Source organism: Anopheles stephensi, chromosome 3, assembly GCF_013141755.1.
Source record: "Anopheles stephensi strain Indian chromosome 3, UCI_ANSTEP_V1.0, whole genome shotgun sequence".
Classification (NCBI taxonomy): Eukaryota; Metazoa; Arthropoda; class Insecta; order Diptera; family Culicidae; genus Anopheles; species Anopheles stephensi.
The window spans coordinates 53,144,488-53,164,265 of NC_050203.1; the positions used below are offsets into that span (position 1 = coordinate 53,144,488).

The 19,778-nt window shown below is 43.9% G+C and overlaps 1 protein-coding gene across 6 annotated transcripts in view; it reads left to right on the plus strand.

The window, feature by feature from the left end:
* The window catches only part of LOC118509225 (1-phosphatidylinositol 4,5-bisphosphate phosphodiesterase classes I and II), a 97,450-nt gene that overhangs the window by 34,067 nt on the left and 43,605 nt on the right, over positions 1–19,778 (plus strand). For all 6 annotated transcript variants that reach the window (XM_036049530.1, XM_036049531.1, XM_036049526.1 and 3 more), the window contains exon 3: positions 13,481–13,627. In XM_036049530.1, the coding sequence (XP_035905423.1) occupies positions 13,481–13,627 (147 nt within the window). The remainder of the gene's footprint in view (positions 1–13,480; positions 13,628–19,778) is intronic.

Consider the following 19,778-nt stretch of genomic DNA (forward strand, 5'->3'; position numbering starts at 1 on the left):
TTGCATTTGGAAAACGAACATCTGTGTGCAAGAACGCTGCCGGGAATGAGGTTATGGGCATGGATAACACACCAATGTTCCTCCTTTACAGCACCATTTAAACGAACTTCTAACAAGGAAATGAGTTTTACAAGTGCAGGGAATGTTTATACGAGCGTGTACGGATATCAGGTTTCGTTTGATGGTCGCTTTGATGGGTGCTGGCGAAAGCTGTCGAAAGAAATCGTTTCAAAATTCAATCACTTTGAAGGCGGAAGTATGCCCATATTTTCTATCCTTTATGTGATGTTTGAAATTTCATGCAGCGTAAAGGAAGAATGTTTTAACGGGTAAACAGAAGATGCTAGCTGGCATATCGGGGGACGGAAAACGTGTGAAACTAACATTTCTTGCGTTAACTGGTGGATCAGTAAGCAGGATTTGAAGCATCTGGAAGGCGCAATTTGTTATGTGATGAGAGCAAGAGAGGAAAATCATAGGTGGATTGTTCGCTATTATTTTAATGAAATAACTATAAAAATTTATTTTCAGTAGCTTTAATATTCATGCTATTCAAATGGCTTTTGCAGCAAATCTGTTAAGTAAAATCTGTAAAACAAATCATTGACATCTGGTAAGATCTGTCTAAATATGTTACAGGCTAGTACAATCAGAATTAGGACGAAATAGTTTTGTTTGAGTTTTCAATATGCTCCTAGCAATCCCTCTAGATTGGAGCGGTCCTCACAAGGCAGGACTGGGGTTCAAATTCCATCCAGGCCACATCCCAGTACGCAGGACTGACTATCCAGCTAAGGGTAAAATCAAGTCAGGGAAAACCAGAAATGGCAGGCCGAGACCTGTCGAGATTGTAGTTCCAAAGAAGAATAAGAACCTCTCTCAAAGGATCGATACGTCCAGATTCTACAAAGTCCTTCCCCCGATAGGCGGTGTGACTCAGTTCTATAAATTTTTTTAATTTTTTTTTGTTTTCAATTTATTTTTTATGCATCAGACTAACAGAACCCTTCAAGCCAAGAAGAAGAATCAAACTCTTCTGAATATATCCAGCTACCTAACTCGACTAGCGCCATGGCTACAAAATACGTCCCCAGGTCCTAGATTCTGAATTAAACTTTGGTTTTGACTGTACAACCTTTTCTACTGGACTAACTGAACGGGATCCGAAACCCAGTCTTGGAGATACAGCATCGGACATCAGAGCAGTCCAAGAACTCTAGCACCCTATTTTTCGCATCCATTTCTAGTTGGCGTCTTTCGCTAAACTTTGTTGGTATAAAAGGTTATGTTGAAAGATATCATCCCAATATTGTCTGATGTGTATGTTGTTACCGTCCTGTGTAACCACGGTCATTCGCCTTTCTCGAGTTGGCTTATCTTGCTCTCTCTCTATTTTTCTCCCTCTCCATCTCTCTCTCTCTATGGCCATTTCGTTTCTACTGGCTGCATACGGGGCTGATCCTTACACGAATGCGTACTCTGGGCGCAACCGTCAACCGATCGGATGTAGACGTAAAATTTTGTCAACAATTTAATTTTAAAATCTTGCATGTCCTAGATCTTGCTTCTTATGTTAATCTTTTTTTATTCAATAATGTCACACTAAGTTCTGCAATTGATCAACTATTGCCAGAGCAATGTTGGATGCGTGCGTTTTAATATATGCACAGAGTTTGAGGCGACAGTGGCGTCGGTTTTCACACGACAGGACCGGGGTTCAAATTCCATCTTGACCACCTTCCCTTACGCAGGATTGATTCTGACTCTTTACGGGTAAAATCAAGTCACAAAAGGCCAGAAATGGCAGGCCGAGTCCTATCAAGGTTGTAGTGCCAAGGAAGAAAATAAAGAAGAGGCTTTTTTGTCTTATTGTCTTATGCTTGATAAATCTGAAGAATTCTTTTGGGTTCTGAGCACAAAATTGTTTTTGTTCAATACCACTGAAATAAATGTAATTTGTTCGTTCTTCTTTCACGAGAATGTAAAAAAATGTATGCGTAAAGCACAACATTCCTTAAAGCTTGGCCAATTGAATTTCAACGTTCAAACCAATGACCACATGGTTTAATTTATGTTGCGCTTCTTTCGATTTCTGCACTGCTTACGGAAGTACGAGAAAGGGCGATAGGAAAAAAAAACACCACGATGTATTTTTACCAAAATATCTCGTACGGTTTGGGATTTCCTGAAAGAAATTTCCCCCATAGCCGATGGGTTTTTGTTTCGTGTCAGCGAATTTTACCAGCGAGAACACCATTTTATTTTACAGCACGTCCTATATGTTGCGGTGTAAAATAAATAACTTTATCGTTGGTCCACTCTCGCTCGCACCTTTTTTATTATTTTATTTAGCGCATCGGAAACGATCCACGGCGGTTTGTTTGCAACGGTTTGTCCGTGCTTCGGTTCCGTATCGTAAACAACGCCAACAAATTTCCCAAAAGTGTTCCGGGCGTTCGGGGACGTTTGTGGGTTTCACACGGTGGTGATACTGAAAGAAAAACAAAATCGTATGATTGCCTCCTGTTTACTTGGCTGGGCGTACCGATACGGGCATCGATTAGAATTTTTTTCTAACTTCCAGCTTTTGCCCGCCCAAATGTCCGCTAATGTTTCACTTGTTCGATGACCGAATGATACGCTGTCGGCGGAATGGTTCGAGAACCGGTCCAACCCGTTTGTGGGTGCCAACCGGTGAAGGAAAATTGAAATTTTTCGCACACTTTCCTGCTCGTTCGCTCGTATACATTTTTCCTACCGCTATGCCTCGAGGCGCTTTCTCTGGCCACCTTGCAAGGAGGGCGGTCACGGGACGACGTCTGGTCGGTCAATATTTGACGAAGCCCAGTTTGATGACTGCTAATTATTTTCGTTGCCGTTGGAACCTCGGTGCCGGCGGGCGGGCGGCCCAGCCAAACAGCGTTTGGTGATGGAGATTGGGTGTCTTGATGGTTTGTTTGCTGCCCGAAACACAGATCGTTAAGTCGCTGGAAATGAAAGACATACATACGATAAAGTTGGTTGCTTAGCTCGAACACGGGTGTTGGCTTCTTGGATATCGTGGAGCGGCTTGCTTTTTTTTTGTAGGTCTCTCTTTCTCTCTCTTTCTCTCCATACCGTCTGCAGCCAGCCGTCTCGGTGTGTTTACTTTTATGGTCGAAAGATTTAGCAGGAATGTTACTTGGAGCGATGTTAATGAGAAAAAGTGTCATGTTCATGCCTACTCGTTGTCGGCTACTGGCCGTGTGTGTGTGTGTCAATGATTTGCTTTGGGGAAATGTGCGTGCTTTTTTCTCACTGTGCGAAACAGTTTTTCCCGAGAGCAAAACGATGCTTTCGTGACGCAATGTTTATGGTCCACTTCAGGGGATGCATTTGTAGGTCTTTTCTGCTGACCGATGTCTCAGGGGTTTACCGAACGAAGGAAGATTTCGAATTATTTCCTCGATTGATTAAAAATCTGTATAATTGTATTAAATGTGGTATTTTATTCATGATTTAGTGGCATTAAAAGATCATCTTATTGGGTTTGTTGTTGTTCTTCTTTTTTCTGAGAGGTAATGCCTCGATACGACAAGGAAATCCAGGGCCTTTCTAAGATACTCAGCTGATAAGAGAATTCATCGCTCTGCTTAACTGCATTCTTAAAATTATTTTTTGTTAAGCTTTTAGGCGCACCAATTTCGTTCGGAGCAAACCATGTATTAAAGACGGTTTCGAAAAAGAACGGTGATTATGTAAGGACAATAAATTAAGCAGCCGATAATGGGCAGCGTAGGAAGAGAGAATCATCGAAGAGTTCTCTAAATAAATATATTACAGTTACGCGTGTGAAATTTTGCTGGACTCGCTCCAGTCTTGATTTCCAAACCTGACTAGTCAGACACCAGGCAATGCTCGCATAGCCTAGGATAGGAATTAGAATGTAGAACAGTATCATATAACTAAACATATTACAATTCGAAGAAGGTGCAAAAGAGATACAAGAGCATGTTTCGATGCTTAAGAAAAGGGAATTGTCGGAACACCTGAGAGGAATATTGGCAACGAAGGATTTGTTAGGAGCTGAGTCAATAGCAAATATAGAACAGACAATTTTTATATCATCCGCAAACATTAAATAAATCGATGGGACAAGCACATAACTGATATCATTTACAAAAACAAGAAAAAAGTAGAGGATTCGGCCCTCTGCCTTGGGGAACCCTAGACTGGACAGTGGAATTCAAATGATTCAAAGGATTTCAACCTGATTCTCTTAACACGGTTGTCTAAAACCCGACTTTAGGCAAGCCATTGAAATCGTTGAAAATACAGGACGCTCCAGTCCAATACATGAGGGATTTTGTCGAATGCAGCTTCGAAATCTACATATGCTGCATAATTCTACTAAGGGCAGAGGAAAAGAACTCGACAAGATTAGAGCGGTTGATGATGATTAGAACAAAACTTCTTCAAACAAACCCTCAATTCAAGCCAATAACAAATGATGGCAATCAGTTTCAGGCTCGGTGAAATTTGTATGCCCACGTTGTCGTACAATTCCCGTACACGCATAACCCCGACGGCGATGAATCACGGTGCCGAGCCTTTTTCTTTAGCGGCCCGGCAACAAAAACACAAAAACACGCTGCAAGAAACACTGATTCCCTGGCGGGCCCTAACCAATCTCTCCAATTAAAGGGATAATTAATTTGTTTCGGCAGATCTCTAGGCCGTCGGCCCTCGCTTTCCACTCGCCCGTTCTTCCAAGAACCTCCGGCAGCAAGGTACAGGATTCAATTAGGCGCTTTTACTTTGGCGTTGAAGCGATACTTCTGCTCTCTCTCGCTCTTTTCGCACCATATCGCTCTCTATGTGTTTGTCGAAGGCATCAATCGTCGCTTACTGCTTCTTTGCCCCATTTGCCGAAGTTGCTGCTGCTGCTGTTGCTGATGCTGCTCCATAATGGATCATAATCATGGCTAACGTTACACGTAAACCGTTACCAGCTCGTGTGGCTGCGACACGTTACTACTCCTCGCCCCATCGGCAAACGATCCAGCTTTGGGCGAAACGATGATGCCCGCCTGCCTAAAAGCGCTTGTTGCTGTTACGGTGGTGAAATTTCATAAATTTTAAATTCCTTCCGGGGCTTTTTCAGTGTGTGCAGTAACAGTCTCGCTTGGGGTTTTGTGTGTCACGTGCATGCGACGGTGGTTGGTTTTAACATTTTACACGCTCGGATGCAAACAAGCTTAACATGTGTGAGTGTGTGTGTGGATGGGTGCAGGACGAACGGTGGGAAAAACGATTTGCTTTCCTTATTTTTGAAGCTCAAGCGAAGTTTTTTCTTTCGTCAATTTCTGAAACGTACAAACGTACTGAAAACTCACTGTAACGGGTCTTGGCTGAGAGTGCTGTACGTGATGGAGTTATGTTGGACGCGTGTCAGAATGTATGTGATGTGGACCATTAGCAGATCTGTGCCCGTAATGTCCATTATGGGCAACTTTTTTTTTCTCGTCCACCGTTTAGTTTGATTTTAAAAGTCAAGCAAAAATTCATAAGAACTTAAAAACAACCTTACAGGAGAGTACAACCACTAGCAGCGATGGTTCGCATCGTAAAAACCGCATCCATTACATCTTTGCATAGTTAATTCGGGAACTTGTGGGATTTTGTCGTTAAAAGAGAAACATTTTTACGACTGTTTTATGCATCAGAGTAGTGTTTTGGTTTGCTTTTTGAGTTTGAAAAAGCTTTTACGGTCATCGGAGATTTAAGGGCTTCGTGTTAGCTTTGCTAAAAGTCTCATCCCGCTTAATGCTTTTCACATCCAGAGCTTATTACACAAAAAAGGGACGGCAATCCGTAAAACCAAACCATGTTTTCGTAGCCAGACCGGCTGATTGACGGCGCTACAGTACATGAACAATATTTTCCACTAAAAAGTTAATTGATGAACACTGACACACAGGGCAGATTTTCAATCAAAATATGCAATCGAGCGATAGCTATGGACCGGCAGGAAACACACTCGATTCGATACGATGTGTGTCAACATGTCAACGGCAACACGACAAAGCGATGATGCTGGTGTCCATTTCTAACAATTAGCTTTCCGTGCCCTCGAGCCCATGGAAGAAGCCCACTAACGGTGAACAATTCCGAAATCCTTTCACCATGGAGATAATTGAATCAATTAGCCGCACCAGCGCCCTTTCGCCTTGATACTCTCCCGGACGGTCTAGCAACAGCTTCTGCGCGCGAAGATATTTTCCTGACTGGAATCTATCTCTCGTACTGTACTCGATCATATCGTACTGGTTAGGCAGTTTGGCACTGACGGCTATCGAGAGCTGGGGGGCGGGGGGGAAAGTTCATCCATCAGCATCTTCCATCGGCGCAACGCGTTAGCGGGGTTCGTTCGTTCCGGGGCTGTGTGCTGATTGAAGAGTGGCACGATAAAATCAATCAATTGGCAATAACTGCGCAGTGGTGTGCATGGACCGGACAGGCCCGCCCGGCTAGCCGGGAGAAGCTAGCACACTGGCAAATGTGCACACATTGTGGCAGATGGAGCGTGATCGAATCTTTGGTTAATTAACAATTTTTCCCTCCCACGATACCGTCGTTTGGGAGCCGCGTGAAAAGCTATAAACGGGGTAAAAACGTTCTACCCACCCGTTCGTCAGCATGGGCCATCATCGGCGGGCGGAAATCGGTTCTGATAAATTGAATGATATCTTCCCGATTCCCGAAGCTCTGTGTCCACACATCAGCGCAACGAGATCGTTTGGTTTTATTTGCATCATAAATGTGATTGATGTTGCTCGACGGGGCATAATGCTGCAATGCAGATTATTTCACCGCGGCGCGGGTTCCTATCCGCCGCTTGACCGAAATGTTTAATTTTAATAATGTACACGCATTGAAATGGATCGTAAAACATTTAACCCGGAAACTGTGCGCTTACGTGTGCGAATGAGTTTGGCAAGTGACGGGAGCCGAAAAAGAGCAACAACAAAAAAATCTCGGCTTATTGATAGGTGCAATGTATTGTAAAAGAATTGGTTAATGAGCTGTTCCGTTGGTTTTGAAGTACTTGATTTGATTGAGTGGATTAACAGAAAAAAAAAATTACGCCCGACCTTGCAGACCTTCCGGATCGTTAGCCATTGTCGATGTTTAATATGGTGAAAGAAAAACGTGAAAGGATCCATCCGAAGCAGACATACGCCGGTGATGAAAAAGGGACTATTAATTCGTGTTTCCAAGTAGGGTAAAAGGATAATCTGCTGGTAGCGTAACAAACTCGGATGAGGTTTTGCAAAACTTTGTCCCGCTACCGTTCATTGCGAGTAGAAATAGTTGGTTGGAGTGTAGCTAGCTGTATGGGTCCCCTGGGCCCAGCCATGTAAGACGCAAAAAAGGAAGACATATCAGATTATCCGTTTGATTAGCAGAAAGGTGATCCAGGGTCTATTGTAAGCTGGAAAAGTACGACAAAACCTTGTTACGATTTTTTTCATCATGTTGAAAATGTGGACCAGTGGAACCTAATCCGATCGAGAAGGATAAACAAACACTGTAGAACTCACTTATCGGGTGTAACTGTAGCCTTAGCTATAGGAGGGATCTATTCTTAGTATGTAAAGTATGCTAAACAACCAGGCTAGAGACCTGAGATATCCCCACTCCAGTGCTGCTAAACAACTTTCGGGTGCAAGAATGTATTGAATGTGACGCATAAAATTACCTCTCTCTCTCTCACACACGGATGCTCGCTTATAATAAATTTGTCAAATGGAATTTCAAATGAGTTTCTTAAACGGAAAAATAACCGTTGGCCTTGACAGCCTAGCAGGGCACTGAGGAGAAAAGAAAAGTACGCTCTAGGTACGCTTCTCGGCTTCCGGAGCGACAATACACGACACGCTTCTCTCATGGTAATTGTTTGCAAAGAAGCAACATTTTCTGCCCCTACTTACCGCCCTCCATCCCCATTCCGTTTCACCGACCGGGGTTCCCCGTTCCAGTAAAGCAGGTCAAGTCATCACAACCAAGAGATCGGCGTTGACAACTAACTACTACCGTCGAAATATTTGCCGAGGAATCTCCGCCCTGAAAGCGTTGTGAAGTTGACAGTGCTGCTGGGCGACAGTGCAGCGTTTGGCTCAGAGTTGGCAATTACTTTTCCCTCCTGTTCTGTGCCTGTTTATTTAAAGCAAGTTTTGAGAAAAAAAAGGCTCGTTGGGCCTGGAAGCCAAGGACACACGACCCAGGTAGTGATGGGTTCTTTGTAATGCACTCACCGTTCCACTTCGGTTCCGGTCGGTTCCGAATCCAAGGAACTGTCTGGAACCATCTAGAACCGTCCAGATAGGACCGGAATCTTTTGAATCGACGGAACTATCAGACCCATTCGGAACCATCGGAATCAGCGGAACCGTCCGGAACCTTAAAAAGGAATCGTAGTCGGCCTCATCTTTGGTAAAAGGCCCAATGATAAATTTATTTTTGTTTTTATCGCGTTGACGTAATACGATTCCCGACGGTTCCGTTGATTCCGGATGCTTCCGACGATTCCGACGGTTCCGGATGTTTCCGACGGTTTCGGACGGTTCGTTGTCTGCAACCTTCTAGAAAAGGCTCCTAATTTTTTAGAATCGTCTAAAATCAGTTTCGCTTTTCTACCAATTATGCCCATCTCTAGGCCCGGGCTCGATCATGTTTGCAATGTCCCCACAGTCGTAAACAACGCCAGAGAACCAGAGCGAGCCGAAATGATTGCGTCCTGCTGGACCATTATTCGGGACTCTATTTACTCCTGGCTCTTATTTGTTTTGGTTGTAGGAGAATGTTTTTTGTTGTTGTTGAGTGAGAACAAATACTGGTCAATTGTTTTCCCATGGACTTCTCTGCATTTATCTATCTTCAAAGACGGAGTAAGACTTATTTGGAAGTGTTTGATGAATCAACAAATCTCCTCCGTTTTGTCATTTATCTAACTTGGCGCACCTGTACGATGTTGCTGGGCGATTCATGTTTAATGCACGATGATTGATCGATGACAGTCGAACTTGGACCGTAACATTGAGCTCGGAGTGGTCAGATGAAAAGTCATCATCGGAGGGAAATCACGCAACCGGACGAAATTTTCCTTCGCTTTTCGCCATGCCCGATGAGTAATGAATGGATAGGAAAGTCGATCGTTTTGAGTAATGACAAGCGATTGATCCAATCACGCTACGCTACTTCATAATTTGTAATCAATTGTTCCCAACCCAACAGCCCGTGAAATAGGTTGGTTGATCATGTGTGCGTCCGTTAGTCAGAAGATGATGTATCCTTTTTTGTTGTTGTTATGTTTGGTGAATCATTAATCCTCATAAATTGCATTAATTTACTTAGGCACAGTATGGTGAACAATGGACAGGAGGGAAAATCGATCAGAAAAAGCCCACGGCATCAATGGTAATGTCCGTGATCGAACGGGATGCTCAACAAATCGTTTTGCGTAGGTTTGTGAAGGGTTTTAGTGTCCGTGTCCGTACTTATGCTCGATGTGCTTCAGCTTTCTAGGAAACAATCCGAAGGAAATCACATTCCAAAAGAGGCGAAAAGTTCCATTTATCAGTCTGGTTAGTTTTGCTCACACACAAACACACACACACACACACACAAACACACACACACACACACACGTCTATTTCCCCATGGCTGTGGAAAGGTTATTAATTTAGCTCCCAAGCAAACATCTGCCGAACGTGAAGGTACTGCCGGGCGCAATTACTTTGAAATCAGTTACGAAGGATTTGTAGTGGAATTATTTTTTATTGCTTCGTTTAGTGGCAGGAGCCGGGTTTCAGGGGAAACTGAGGCTGGTACGTGACTGCAGGTATTGTTCTACCGGCAGTTCGTTTCCTCCCTCGTAACAGGGCAACTTACTGCTGCTGGCCAAATATCTTCTTCTCGGCCAAAGGAATGCACCACCAAAGAATCAGGGTGGTGTTGTACCGGCAACGGGTGGACCCTACTTCTACGTGTTTCATACTGACGTTTCGAGCTGAGCGGATGAGGAAGGTTTTCTTGCTGAAAGTTAAATGAAAACCACCGCTTCCGTTTGGCTAGGAAAGCAATATCTTATCATGAGCCTGCAAGAATAATTTGGTTTATGAAAGGCATTATTGCATAGCTTCAGGTTCGGCAGGCACAGGCTATTGTTTACCGGTATACCATGGAGGTGGTATACCCTTTTTGCCAGGGTGATATCAGTAAAAGCAGGTTTGCCTTTTGCACTAAAAACTTGCCCCGATGGATTACTGCCAGCGTATGGTCCGTGTTGTAAGCACTAAGTAAGTCTCGCGGTGATGGTGTGTGTGCCGGAAGAGGAGATGAAGTGTATTGGCTTTGGAGGATGAACGATAGGGTTGGAGGGGTTTAAGGAACAATGTGAGTGTTCCTTAGTCGTACATTGGATGTTTTCAATTTATTGCTAGACATAGTAACTTTCTGCAAATTTTGAACGTTCTACAAATTAAGTTACTTGAAAGGATCTCTCAATTTAGGTTAATGCTATTTTAAGTTAATGATTTATAAATTAGTATCGCAATTTTTTTTATCAAGTTGCTCTATTGGGTGAGGTTTCATATTTACAGCGCCTGTAGGTATGCAAACATTGGTTAAATCAAAACTTAAGTAATACGCTTTTTCTCGGCTGCTAACGAGCTGCTACGTCATTGCGGCTATATAATGTGGCTTACGAGACGTAATGATAATGATAGTTAGTCATCGTTGAGGGGTAACAGCCTGGATCGGATTTGAACTAGGATCCTGCCGTGTCAAGACCGGTGTCGATATCGACTCGCCGCTTGTTGTCGGCTACTGGACTACCCCCCAACAATTTAATCTCACAAGGTTTGACACTTAAAGCTTTGATGAAAGCTCAATTGTGCTGTTATAAAAATGCTTCCCTTTAACACTCTTTATACAATGTACCATCCTGGCGGTAATGCGATTGCAAAACCTTTCGGTTCACCTGTTTCCCCGAGCATATTGCATTGTTCATCGTTGCATTGCAATACATCAACCGTGTGTAATATAATCCACCGACTGTTCTTCCTTTAAGCGGTAAAGCTGCTTTTGCACCGGTAGCGGGATGAATTTGCCTCGCAGCGTGTATACTACCGTGTGATGTCTGACACACCGGATACCGGAGGGCTTGCTCCTGTGGAAAAGAAATAAAAACTGTGCGATACCGCCACCGCCATTTTGCCACAGCAAACACACTGAAAGCTTTGGCACCCCTCGATGTACCGTCCCGGGTATCGTAAATCAACATGTGTGCATTTTTACTACCATCTCAATCGTAAAAAGAACTTCTAAGGTGGGTGGCATTGCTAGATGGGTGGAGGCCGCAGGGTGGGCTGGCAAAGTTCGAGGTTCTTCCGGTCAAATAAGAAACAACAATGTATTGTAACGCAATCACTCGAGCGGTGGTGGGAAAAAGCGCATGAAAATGTTTCACCTGGGAATACATTGAAATACATCTTACTGCTGCGATCCACTTTTCCGCGCCTTTCGAGTGCGCATCAGGTGAGTTTTGGGAGGGATCGCTCAGTGTTCGCAGGACCGTTTGGTAGCGCGATGGCTAGCTGCAAAAAGCCAGCAGACGTTCAGCTGCGTGTACCTTTTAGCTTTCCCGGAAATGGTATTCGGGGCAGTAAAAACAAATAGCTAGATTAGTGGTCTGAGCGACAGTTTATCGGAGTAAAAGTTTTTGATGGAATCGAATGACGTTGATGATGTTGAAGCAACAACAGTATAACAATTTCAACGCTTTTATTATTTTCATTTAAATGTAATTTGTTTCTCAACATCTATGATGAGATGCTTGTCCGAATCATGCATTGAAGTATACTTGCCAATTTTTGCTACCCTTTTTCCTTGATGTCCATAGATCTGATCGATTCTTCTAGCTCCTTTTGTAAGACTTCCCAGATGACGTCGCAAGCGGTTATTCCTATTCGCCACGTCGTCGTATTTTGAAACAATTTCCCAATTCTTGTTACCAACTCATTGGAAAAAAAACTCAGTACGAGTCCTCATGAATGTCTCATTCTTATTTACACCGTACCCATACAGGACCCTAGCTTTTATTGGTCACCCATACCCATCACATGCCAGCACATTACCGAAAAACCCCTTTTTCCTGCTCGTGCATAATGTATCGAGCTAAACCCGACGGCATCAATCAGTGGCTTTAGCGTGTCGCGTTAATGTTGCTCCGCTGCCAGCTTATCTAATCCCGCACCAGCACCGGAAGTGAACATAATCACCCGCGCAAGGTTGTGTCGTTCTGTGGGTACGGAATGTGGAATTCTTAACCATCCATTACCGTTCAAGAAGCTGATGATTACGGTAACCGGCAACCGCCAAAGCACTCCGACCGGCAGTGGTTTCATCGAGGTCGTGTCGATACCCGTCTTACCCGCTTTGCTGGTCATTTCCTGCAGCCGGAAGTCGTCCGGGATATGGCAACCGTGCCGGATGGATACGGTTTTTGGATTTGGACGCAACGCCAAATGAAGCGTGGTCGTGTGAGTCTCGTGCTGCTGAAGTGTTGCTGGCCCAACGGGGGATCGATAGTGGCGAGTAGGAGAAGTCCTGATGTGTCGTCTATTGTTATTTTGTGAAAGCGGTGTTCGATGCGTTCCTTGAAGATGTATTGAAAGCGTTATGAATTTCTGTGGCCAACGAAGATCTTTTTGTATCGTTTAATGGGAAAGTTCACTTTAACGATTTTGATAGCATAATTATCGTAATAAAAATATTTTTTTCATAGCTTGTACTACCACTAGCTAATAATCTATAAGAACATCTTAATACGATCTACCACAGTCTAATAATTTAGCTACTTTCACTCTTTGGATCAAAACCTCTGCACACAGTTTGTTTCTATGCGCACATTAAGATAATCGATTTCCAAACTATCGATGGGTATCGAAGGACGGATGGCCGGCACGATCGTGCCGTGTTCTGCATGCAAATGGTCAAATCAGAACCGACGCCACCGAAATGGAATGCCGCTATCCTTGCACACCAGCGTGTGTACCTAATTGGATTGACCCCGGGCATCGCAAGTTCGTGGCAAAGGTTAAAATGTGAGGTTATTGCGAAAAGCTTTTAGTCGTATTTTTGCAGCAAAGTGTGCGCCCAACCACGTTCAGATGCGTTCCAAACCTTTCCTGAATCGGAAAGATATATAGAGAAAGAGTGCAAAAGAGAGCGAAAAATTGTAGTTAATGAAAAAAAAGGAAAAGCTCCGTGTAACATAAATTTCCACCACAGCTCACAAAATCGAACGCGCAACAGCGCCGTTCCATTTGTCCTTGCTGTGCCCGGCTAAAGCATGGAATTTTACTGACTGTCGTGTTTTTTTCTCTTCCTTTCTGTTTTTTTGTTTCGATTCTTTCTGGACGTTTTCTATTTTCAGGACTCGTGCAACGGAACACCGGTGACGCTGCGGGTCGATGTGAAGGGCTTCTTTCTGTACTGGGTGGATCAGAACCACGAGATGGACATGCTGGACATTGCCACCATTCGCGACGTTCGCACTGGACAGTACGCCAAGAAGCCAAGGGTAAGTTCGATCAAGCGTGCGTCTATTTATGGGACACCATTTGCCCATCACGAAACCTTCATTGACCCTTTGCTGGACCGGGCACCCTGCTGGGATGGGGACCCGGCTCGGTCGGGATTATTTTTACTTTACCGTTTTTTGGTGAGATTGATTGGCGGAAGCGCGTTTTTGGTACGGTTTGGCTTTTGCTTCCATTAGCTTGGTAACGCTTTTATCGAGGACGAGCGTTCCTCGAATCGGAAGGATAAATTAAGACTGTTGCGGAGCTATTTTGTGATATCTAATGGAGAGATTATGACATTTCCATGGAATGCTTCTAACTTCAGCAAACTATTTCAAAGTTACTAATTTCAACTAATTGTAGGTAAATTTTAAGTTACAACTACAGTAATCTACAATCCCTCTAACTTGGAATCCCCCGCTTATTTGAACATTTTTGTATATTTCCTTCAGTTTCAGTGCCTTTTTGGCCCTTTGTTGCGCAAACTTCTCTAAATATTCAACCTTTTAACACACATTTTCTGTTCAGATGGTGTGAATCTCTAATTTGCAACCGATTTCGTTATAAAATTACAATAGGTACTGTTACATATGAGCTAACAAAGTGTGTTTGAATCGTGGTTTTTTAATTTTCTACAGGCTGTTGCTTTGGTACAATTGTTTTAAAAATCATTTTAATTAAATAAAATAGCCTTTGACCTTTAATGTTGAGTGTCTTAGCTTCGCGATCACCGTTGGTCACCTAAGAGCTAATGAGACTGGTCCAGCTTTGAGCGGAGATCAGACTGTTGGCCTCGGCAGCATGTACTTCCACAGAGATTATAGCCCTCGCTACAGTATAAAGGTTCACCATAAATGATACGATTCTTCCTGCTGACATCTTGCTGAGTCTCTGGACCGGTCTCAGCCCAAGCTCTTTCGATGCGAATATGTCGCTGCTATAGGCTATAGGCTATAGCGCACCAAAAGTTTCGGCTGGAGCATATTAGAGGGAGGATGTTCAACACAGTCTCCTCTTCTCTGACCTGGGTATTCAATCTAAGAGAAGGCATTCACAATCGTGTGTTCAGGTGTCTCCTTCAGCTCTGGACATTCCGTTCCATGTGCCTCCTGAATTAGGTTCATCTACTCAATGTGACTCTGGAAGAAACCATGTCCTGCCATCAATATGAAACATCATTTGTACCTAATACTTGCGACTTTCTATTTGAAGGTGGTACAGCTCGTAAGCAATTAACTTCTTCTTCTTCTTCTTCCTCCTTGGTACTACAATCTCGAGAGGTCTCGGCCTGCCATTTGTGGCTTTCTGTGACTTGATTTTACCCGTAGCAGTAATCAGCCCTGCGTACGAGGAGGCGGTCTGGATGGGGTTTGAACCCCGGTCCTGTCGAGTGAAGACCGGTGCTGTTATTGCCTCTGCCACCGGACCGCCTCCCTAAGCATTTAACAGCTCGTAAGAAACTTTGTAATTTGAAAAGCCCCCCAGTTCAACAGTCCCGTCGACTAGCAGATCTCTGCAGATCTGCAGAGCAGAGAGAGTTCACTGTGGAGTTTGAAAAAAACTTATTGAATTGCTTCTTTTATAATTATGTTAAAGAAGCTTGAAATATCATGTCTTGAGATCCTTGAGCGTGTAATACCAAAGGAAAAACTATGCAACTTCGCTATAAATAGCAGCAAATTACTAATAGGAAGTTAATACTCCTTGATCAATTAACATTATTTATAAATATCACAGCAACGGCTTTTACCACTTTTAAAGGTACAAGAATAAAATTGACATTTACACCCGAACTGAGGCCTGTGATTTATGGACTAAAACGATTGGAAGAGCAAAAAAATAACTACGGAAAACATTAAAAAAGGCTTGTTGAGCTGGCGATAAATTTCAATGCTCATCGATTTATGGAATAGTTGCCAAGCGCAAGCGAAAATCCTGCTCTCATTCGGGACTTGGCAATAATTTATAGAAAATGATATATTACCACACTCCGGACACGTGCCTTTGGTGTGATATTTTCCAGCGATGGTGAGCTGGTTGGAGCCGGAGAAAGGGCAATTTTTGTTCACACGATGGTAATAAATTTCATTCGCCCGAAGACTACGGGTTCGAAGACAAGTGTAACCTTTTGTGAAGTGAAAAACACCTTCGGGGCATGGAATCGAATGGAACTTTTGTCGGAAAAGGGTGCCTCCGCCCTATATCAACACGGCGAAAGCGGTGCTGCAGTAAGTTTAGATGGAGATGGAAACTAATTAACTGAATCAAATTTCGTTGTCGCTGACATTTAGCGTCCCTCACAGGCATAGAAGCGCAGGATACTGTGTCTCACTTAAAGCCGAAGGCACGTTGTTCGGGAATTTAGCTCCTGACGATGAGTCTCTGGAAGGTACTTGCGCTTGGTTTTTTTGTTGGTGCTCTTTACCCCACGGTTTCACTTCACTTCACACCGCTTTACATCGCTTCACTGCGCCTCTTAATAGGTCTCGAGAGTGTGATACGGCCGTGTGACTGGGCTAGCACTCATTTTTCGGTAGGATGGTAGGCCTAAATAGGCACGAATTAATTATGCGATCATTCACCGCTTATCCCGTCATCATGCCAGACGTGCCTGTGCCCAGCAGGAGTCAGGGGCCTGTGTCCTGTTTGGGATTGGTGTTACCTTTTCTTTGGAATGTTGTTGTTGTTTTGTTTCGTTACTAACACTCTCATTTGCCACCGAATGTCCTTCATTACCACCCCACGGGTTTGGTGTCCTGGACAGTGGGCACATCACCATCATCATCATCAGCGTGCTCCAATCCAATTAAATTTAACTACCGTACTTTATATTCCATTTTTACAACCACACCTTTAGCGCAGCAGGACAGCCAGAGCCTGTTCAGTTGTAAGAAGGGGGCAGCAAGTGCTGTTGTTGTTGTTGCTGGGTCGTTATCTGGCTGACTTGGGTTTGTCCATTGCGGGTGAATGTTGTTCACCAAGCTTTTTGTCGGAGGGAAAGTAATAGTCGACAGTGATCTTGATGCGAGCCAAGGAAAAACAGTACGGAGAAATGCCAAATGGAAAGCCACATCCTTTTTCACACCAGTTCCACGTTGTAGGTTCCTTGGGGATAATGGGGATGAGGATTGAGGAAAAACTGGGATAATTTTTCTTTTTTTTAAAACTGTCTCATTTTCTCCGTCTTCACTCGAAATCGCATCTATGCGTTACTAAACGGTGAGAATGTCGTTGTCACCGTTGTGGGGAATTTTTCCGGCTTGATGATTCTGATGAAGATGAAAATTCGTGCATGATAACCTGCTGCTGGACATCACCTAGGGTGAGATTTTACGTACGTGGAATCCACTTACGGATGGGAAAAAACGTAATATTATAGTAAGGATGCCTTTCTGTTCCGTAACAAACAAATGTTCCGTAGCGTCCCTTCTGTATATGTGTCGGCGATCCCCTTTTTTTTGTTGCACCCAACGAATGGACCATCGTAAAAAGTTACGTATTTCGTAGTCGGTTTCGTTAGTGCCGGCCGCCAAAGTTGGTGTATGCGTCCTCGAAAAATCCTTTCATTTGTGTCGTACTTTCGCTCCCTTAATCCTGGGGCTATTCTTCTCGCCGAGCTTTTTGATTAGCTTAAAAGATAGGCCCCACGGTGCGTTGGAGATAAGACATCAGCGTGTACGGGGACAGGCGAGCAGCTCGTCCGTCCGGCTATCGAGTCGATGTCGGCATCGCACTCCCGCATCTATTAGCGATGATGTGGAGGATTATGCAAAAGGATCAGGGGCTGTGGTGAGTTTGTGTTAAAGGGGCTTAAGGTAACCGGGCGCTTGTTTTACACGGATGGCTGTGCCCGTGGTCGAGTGGGTAAAGTGTGTAAAGAAGGTTAAATTATTTCGTGTGCTTTTACGTCCCAATTTGGCTCGAGATCGGGGCCATAGTGAGCTTTCGTATTTGTGTTTATAACCCTTTTCTGAATAGCTCTGGTTGAGGGGGGTTGAGAGCTTGTTTACAAGACGATAGGCAGAATAAAGATATTCATTTTTATCACCTCTTTAATCGAATGTGACCTGCTATTTATTAAGACGAAGAAGATTTAAAGACTAAGGCTCTTTGGAAGGGAATGCAAAAGATAATTTGTTAAAGCTTTAAAGGCAATCAGGTTTACAAGGAATAGGATAGCAAGAACAAGTGGATACAGGTGACGATGCGGAAGAGTACTGTTACTGTAGACATTTAACGGCTTTAATCATACAATGATCAGTGTACTAGCTTGCAGAAAACAGAGTCTCACATACTTTAAACAATCTGTAAAAACATCTTCTTTTTCTGCTTTTGGCACTACAGCCCCGAAATACACCTAGGCTTGATCGTGCTGCTTTCAGACAGTTAGTCATAGCTATTCCACGTCTCGCTTATCGGGCGCAACAACCGCTTGATGGTCTTGACCTGCGGCAATAATCCTCGATACCGCTCTGCCAATGTATTATTCCCGGTCGTAGTAGCGGACGCATCAACACCATCATTCCATCTCAGTTTGAGCCTACCGCGCCTCCTTTGTTCGCGTGGACGGCTTAAAAGGACTTGAAGAGCTGGGTTGTCCGGTGCCGTTTGTATGACATGACCATCTCACCGGAGCCTGTTGAGTCTATTCACTGCACATTTCATTGCACTGTTCCACGTCAGTCATAAGTATTCCTGCGCTATGGTGTTGCTTAATTCCCAACAATATCGTAGGCTATAGCGGCGCGAGTCTTCGCACGACAGGACTGGGGATCAAATCCCATCCAGACTTGTCCTCCTTCCTACGGGTAAAATCAAGTCAAAGAAATGCAGAAATGGCAGGCCAAGACCTTTCGAGGTTGTAGTGCCAAGGAAGAAGAAGATAACTCGTAAAAAATTAAATAAAATTCAAATTTTGTATTCATGTAATCCAGTCTCAATAATCTGGATTGCTGAAAGTCACATTACATGTCATGTATCGTTATTAAAACGGGGCTAGAAGTATAGAAAAAGGGGTTACTAATGATATTTTAATGAGAAAAATGCACAAATTAATCATGCTCCTACCTCGATTCTTTCGACCGAACCGAGCTTTAGAATTGAAGGTAAAATTGTACAACAACAAAAAATCCACCACAGAGAAGAAGAAAAAATCGTTGACACAATCAATTGTTTCCTAGCGTTGATTTATGATACCCTGGGCATAAATCGCTCGCACCGAAAAAGGACACACGGAAGCAATACAAAATGCTTCTTCGTAAATCATCAACGAACATTGGTGCTCGGGTTGGGGTTGCGTTCCTTCGGGAAAACCGGCTAGCGAAACCAGGAAAACCATTTTACCATGCGGGGAAGTTTTTCCTTCCGGTAAAACACCGAACCACCGATGATGTTTCGATTTCGGGCACGCAGAACGAGCGCTTGGAGCGTTGCCGCACACACAACGGTGTTTGGCATAAATTTCCGAACCAACATTCCTTGCAGCGGGCGCGAGGCTGCTTGACGGCGAGTTGTTGAAAAGAGTGTAGTGAAATTTTCCATTCTTTTGTGCGCAAATTGATTTCCTCCTTGGGGTGTTGTTGTTGTTGTTGTTGCTGTTCGTGCTTCCATGTTGGGTGTCCTTTCTTGTTGTCGGCGTACGTTTGTGTCACACTAGCGCTCTAGCGTTTTCCATTTCTGTGAGATAGGATGCTCACGACGCAGCGCTTTCCATATATTCAATTTATTCTCTCCCCCTGTTTCCTACATGATATGTTGCTCATTCCTGTTTGCCTACCGGAGATGTTCGAACTGGCGGGATTTTTTTTTCTTGCCCCCCTCAGACTATACAAAGCGAAGAACTTATTGTAGCGCTCGTTCATCATGCGATCGAATTTTTGGACGCCAGAGAACGACGCTACGTTCGTTTAATGTATCATGTTTCATTTACTGCCAATAGACCTCAGAGGTCAAACGCGGGGTGAGCTACGCGAGTGTGCTCCGCTGCCCAAGATTTAGATGTTTTCTTGTAAACCCAACATTCGATACCGGAATCCATTCCATTTATGCTGAGCAGGTGAGCCAAAGCCCCGGCCTGTGAAGCTCGTGTCAGGTAGCACCTTTGGATCGGGTGTCGTAATAAGAGACCGTTCTGCAACTTGCGACTCGTCC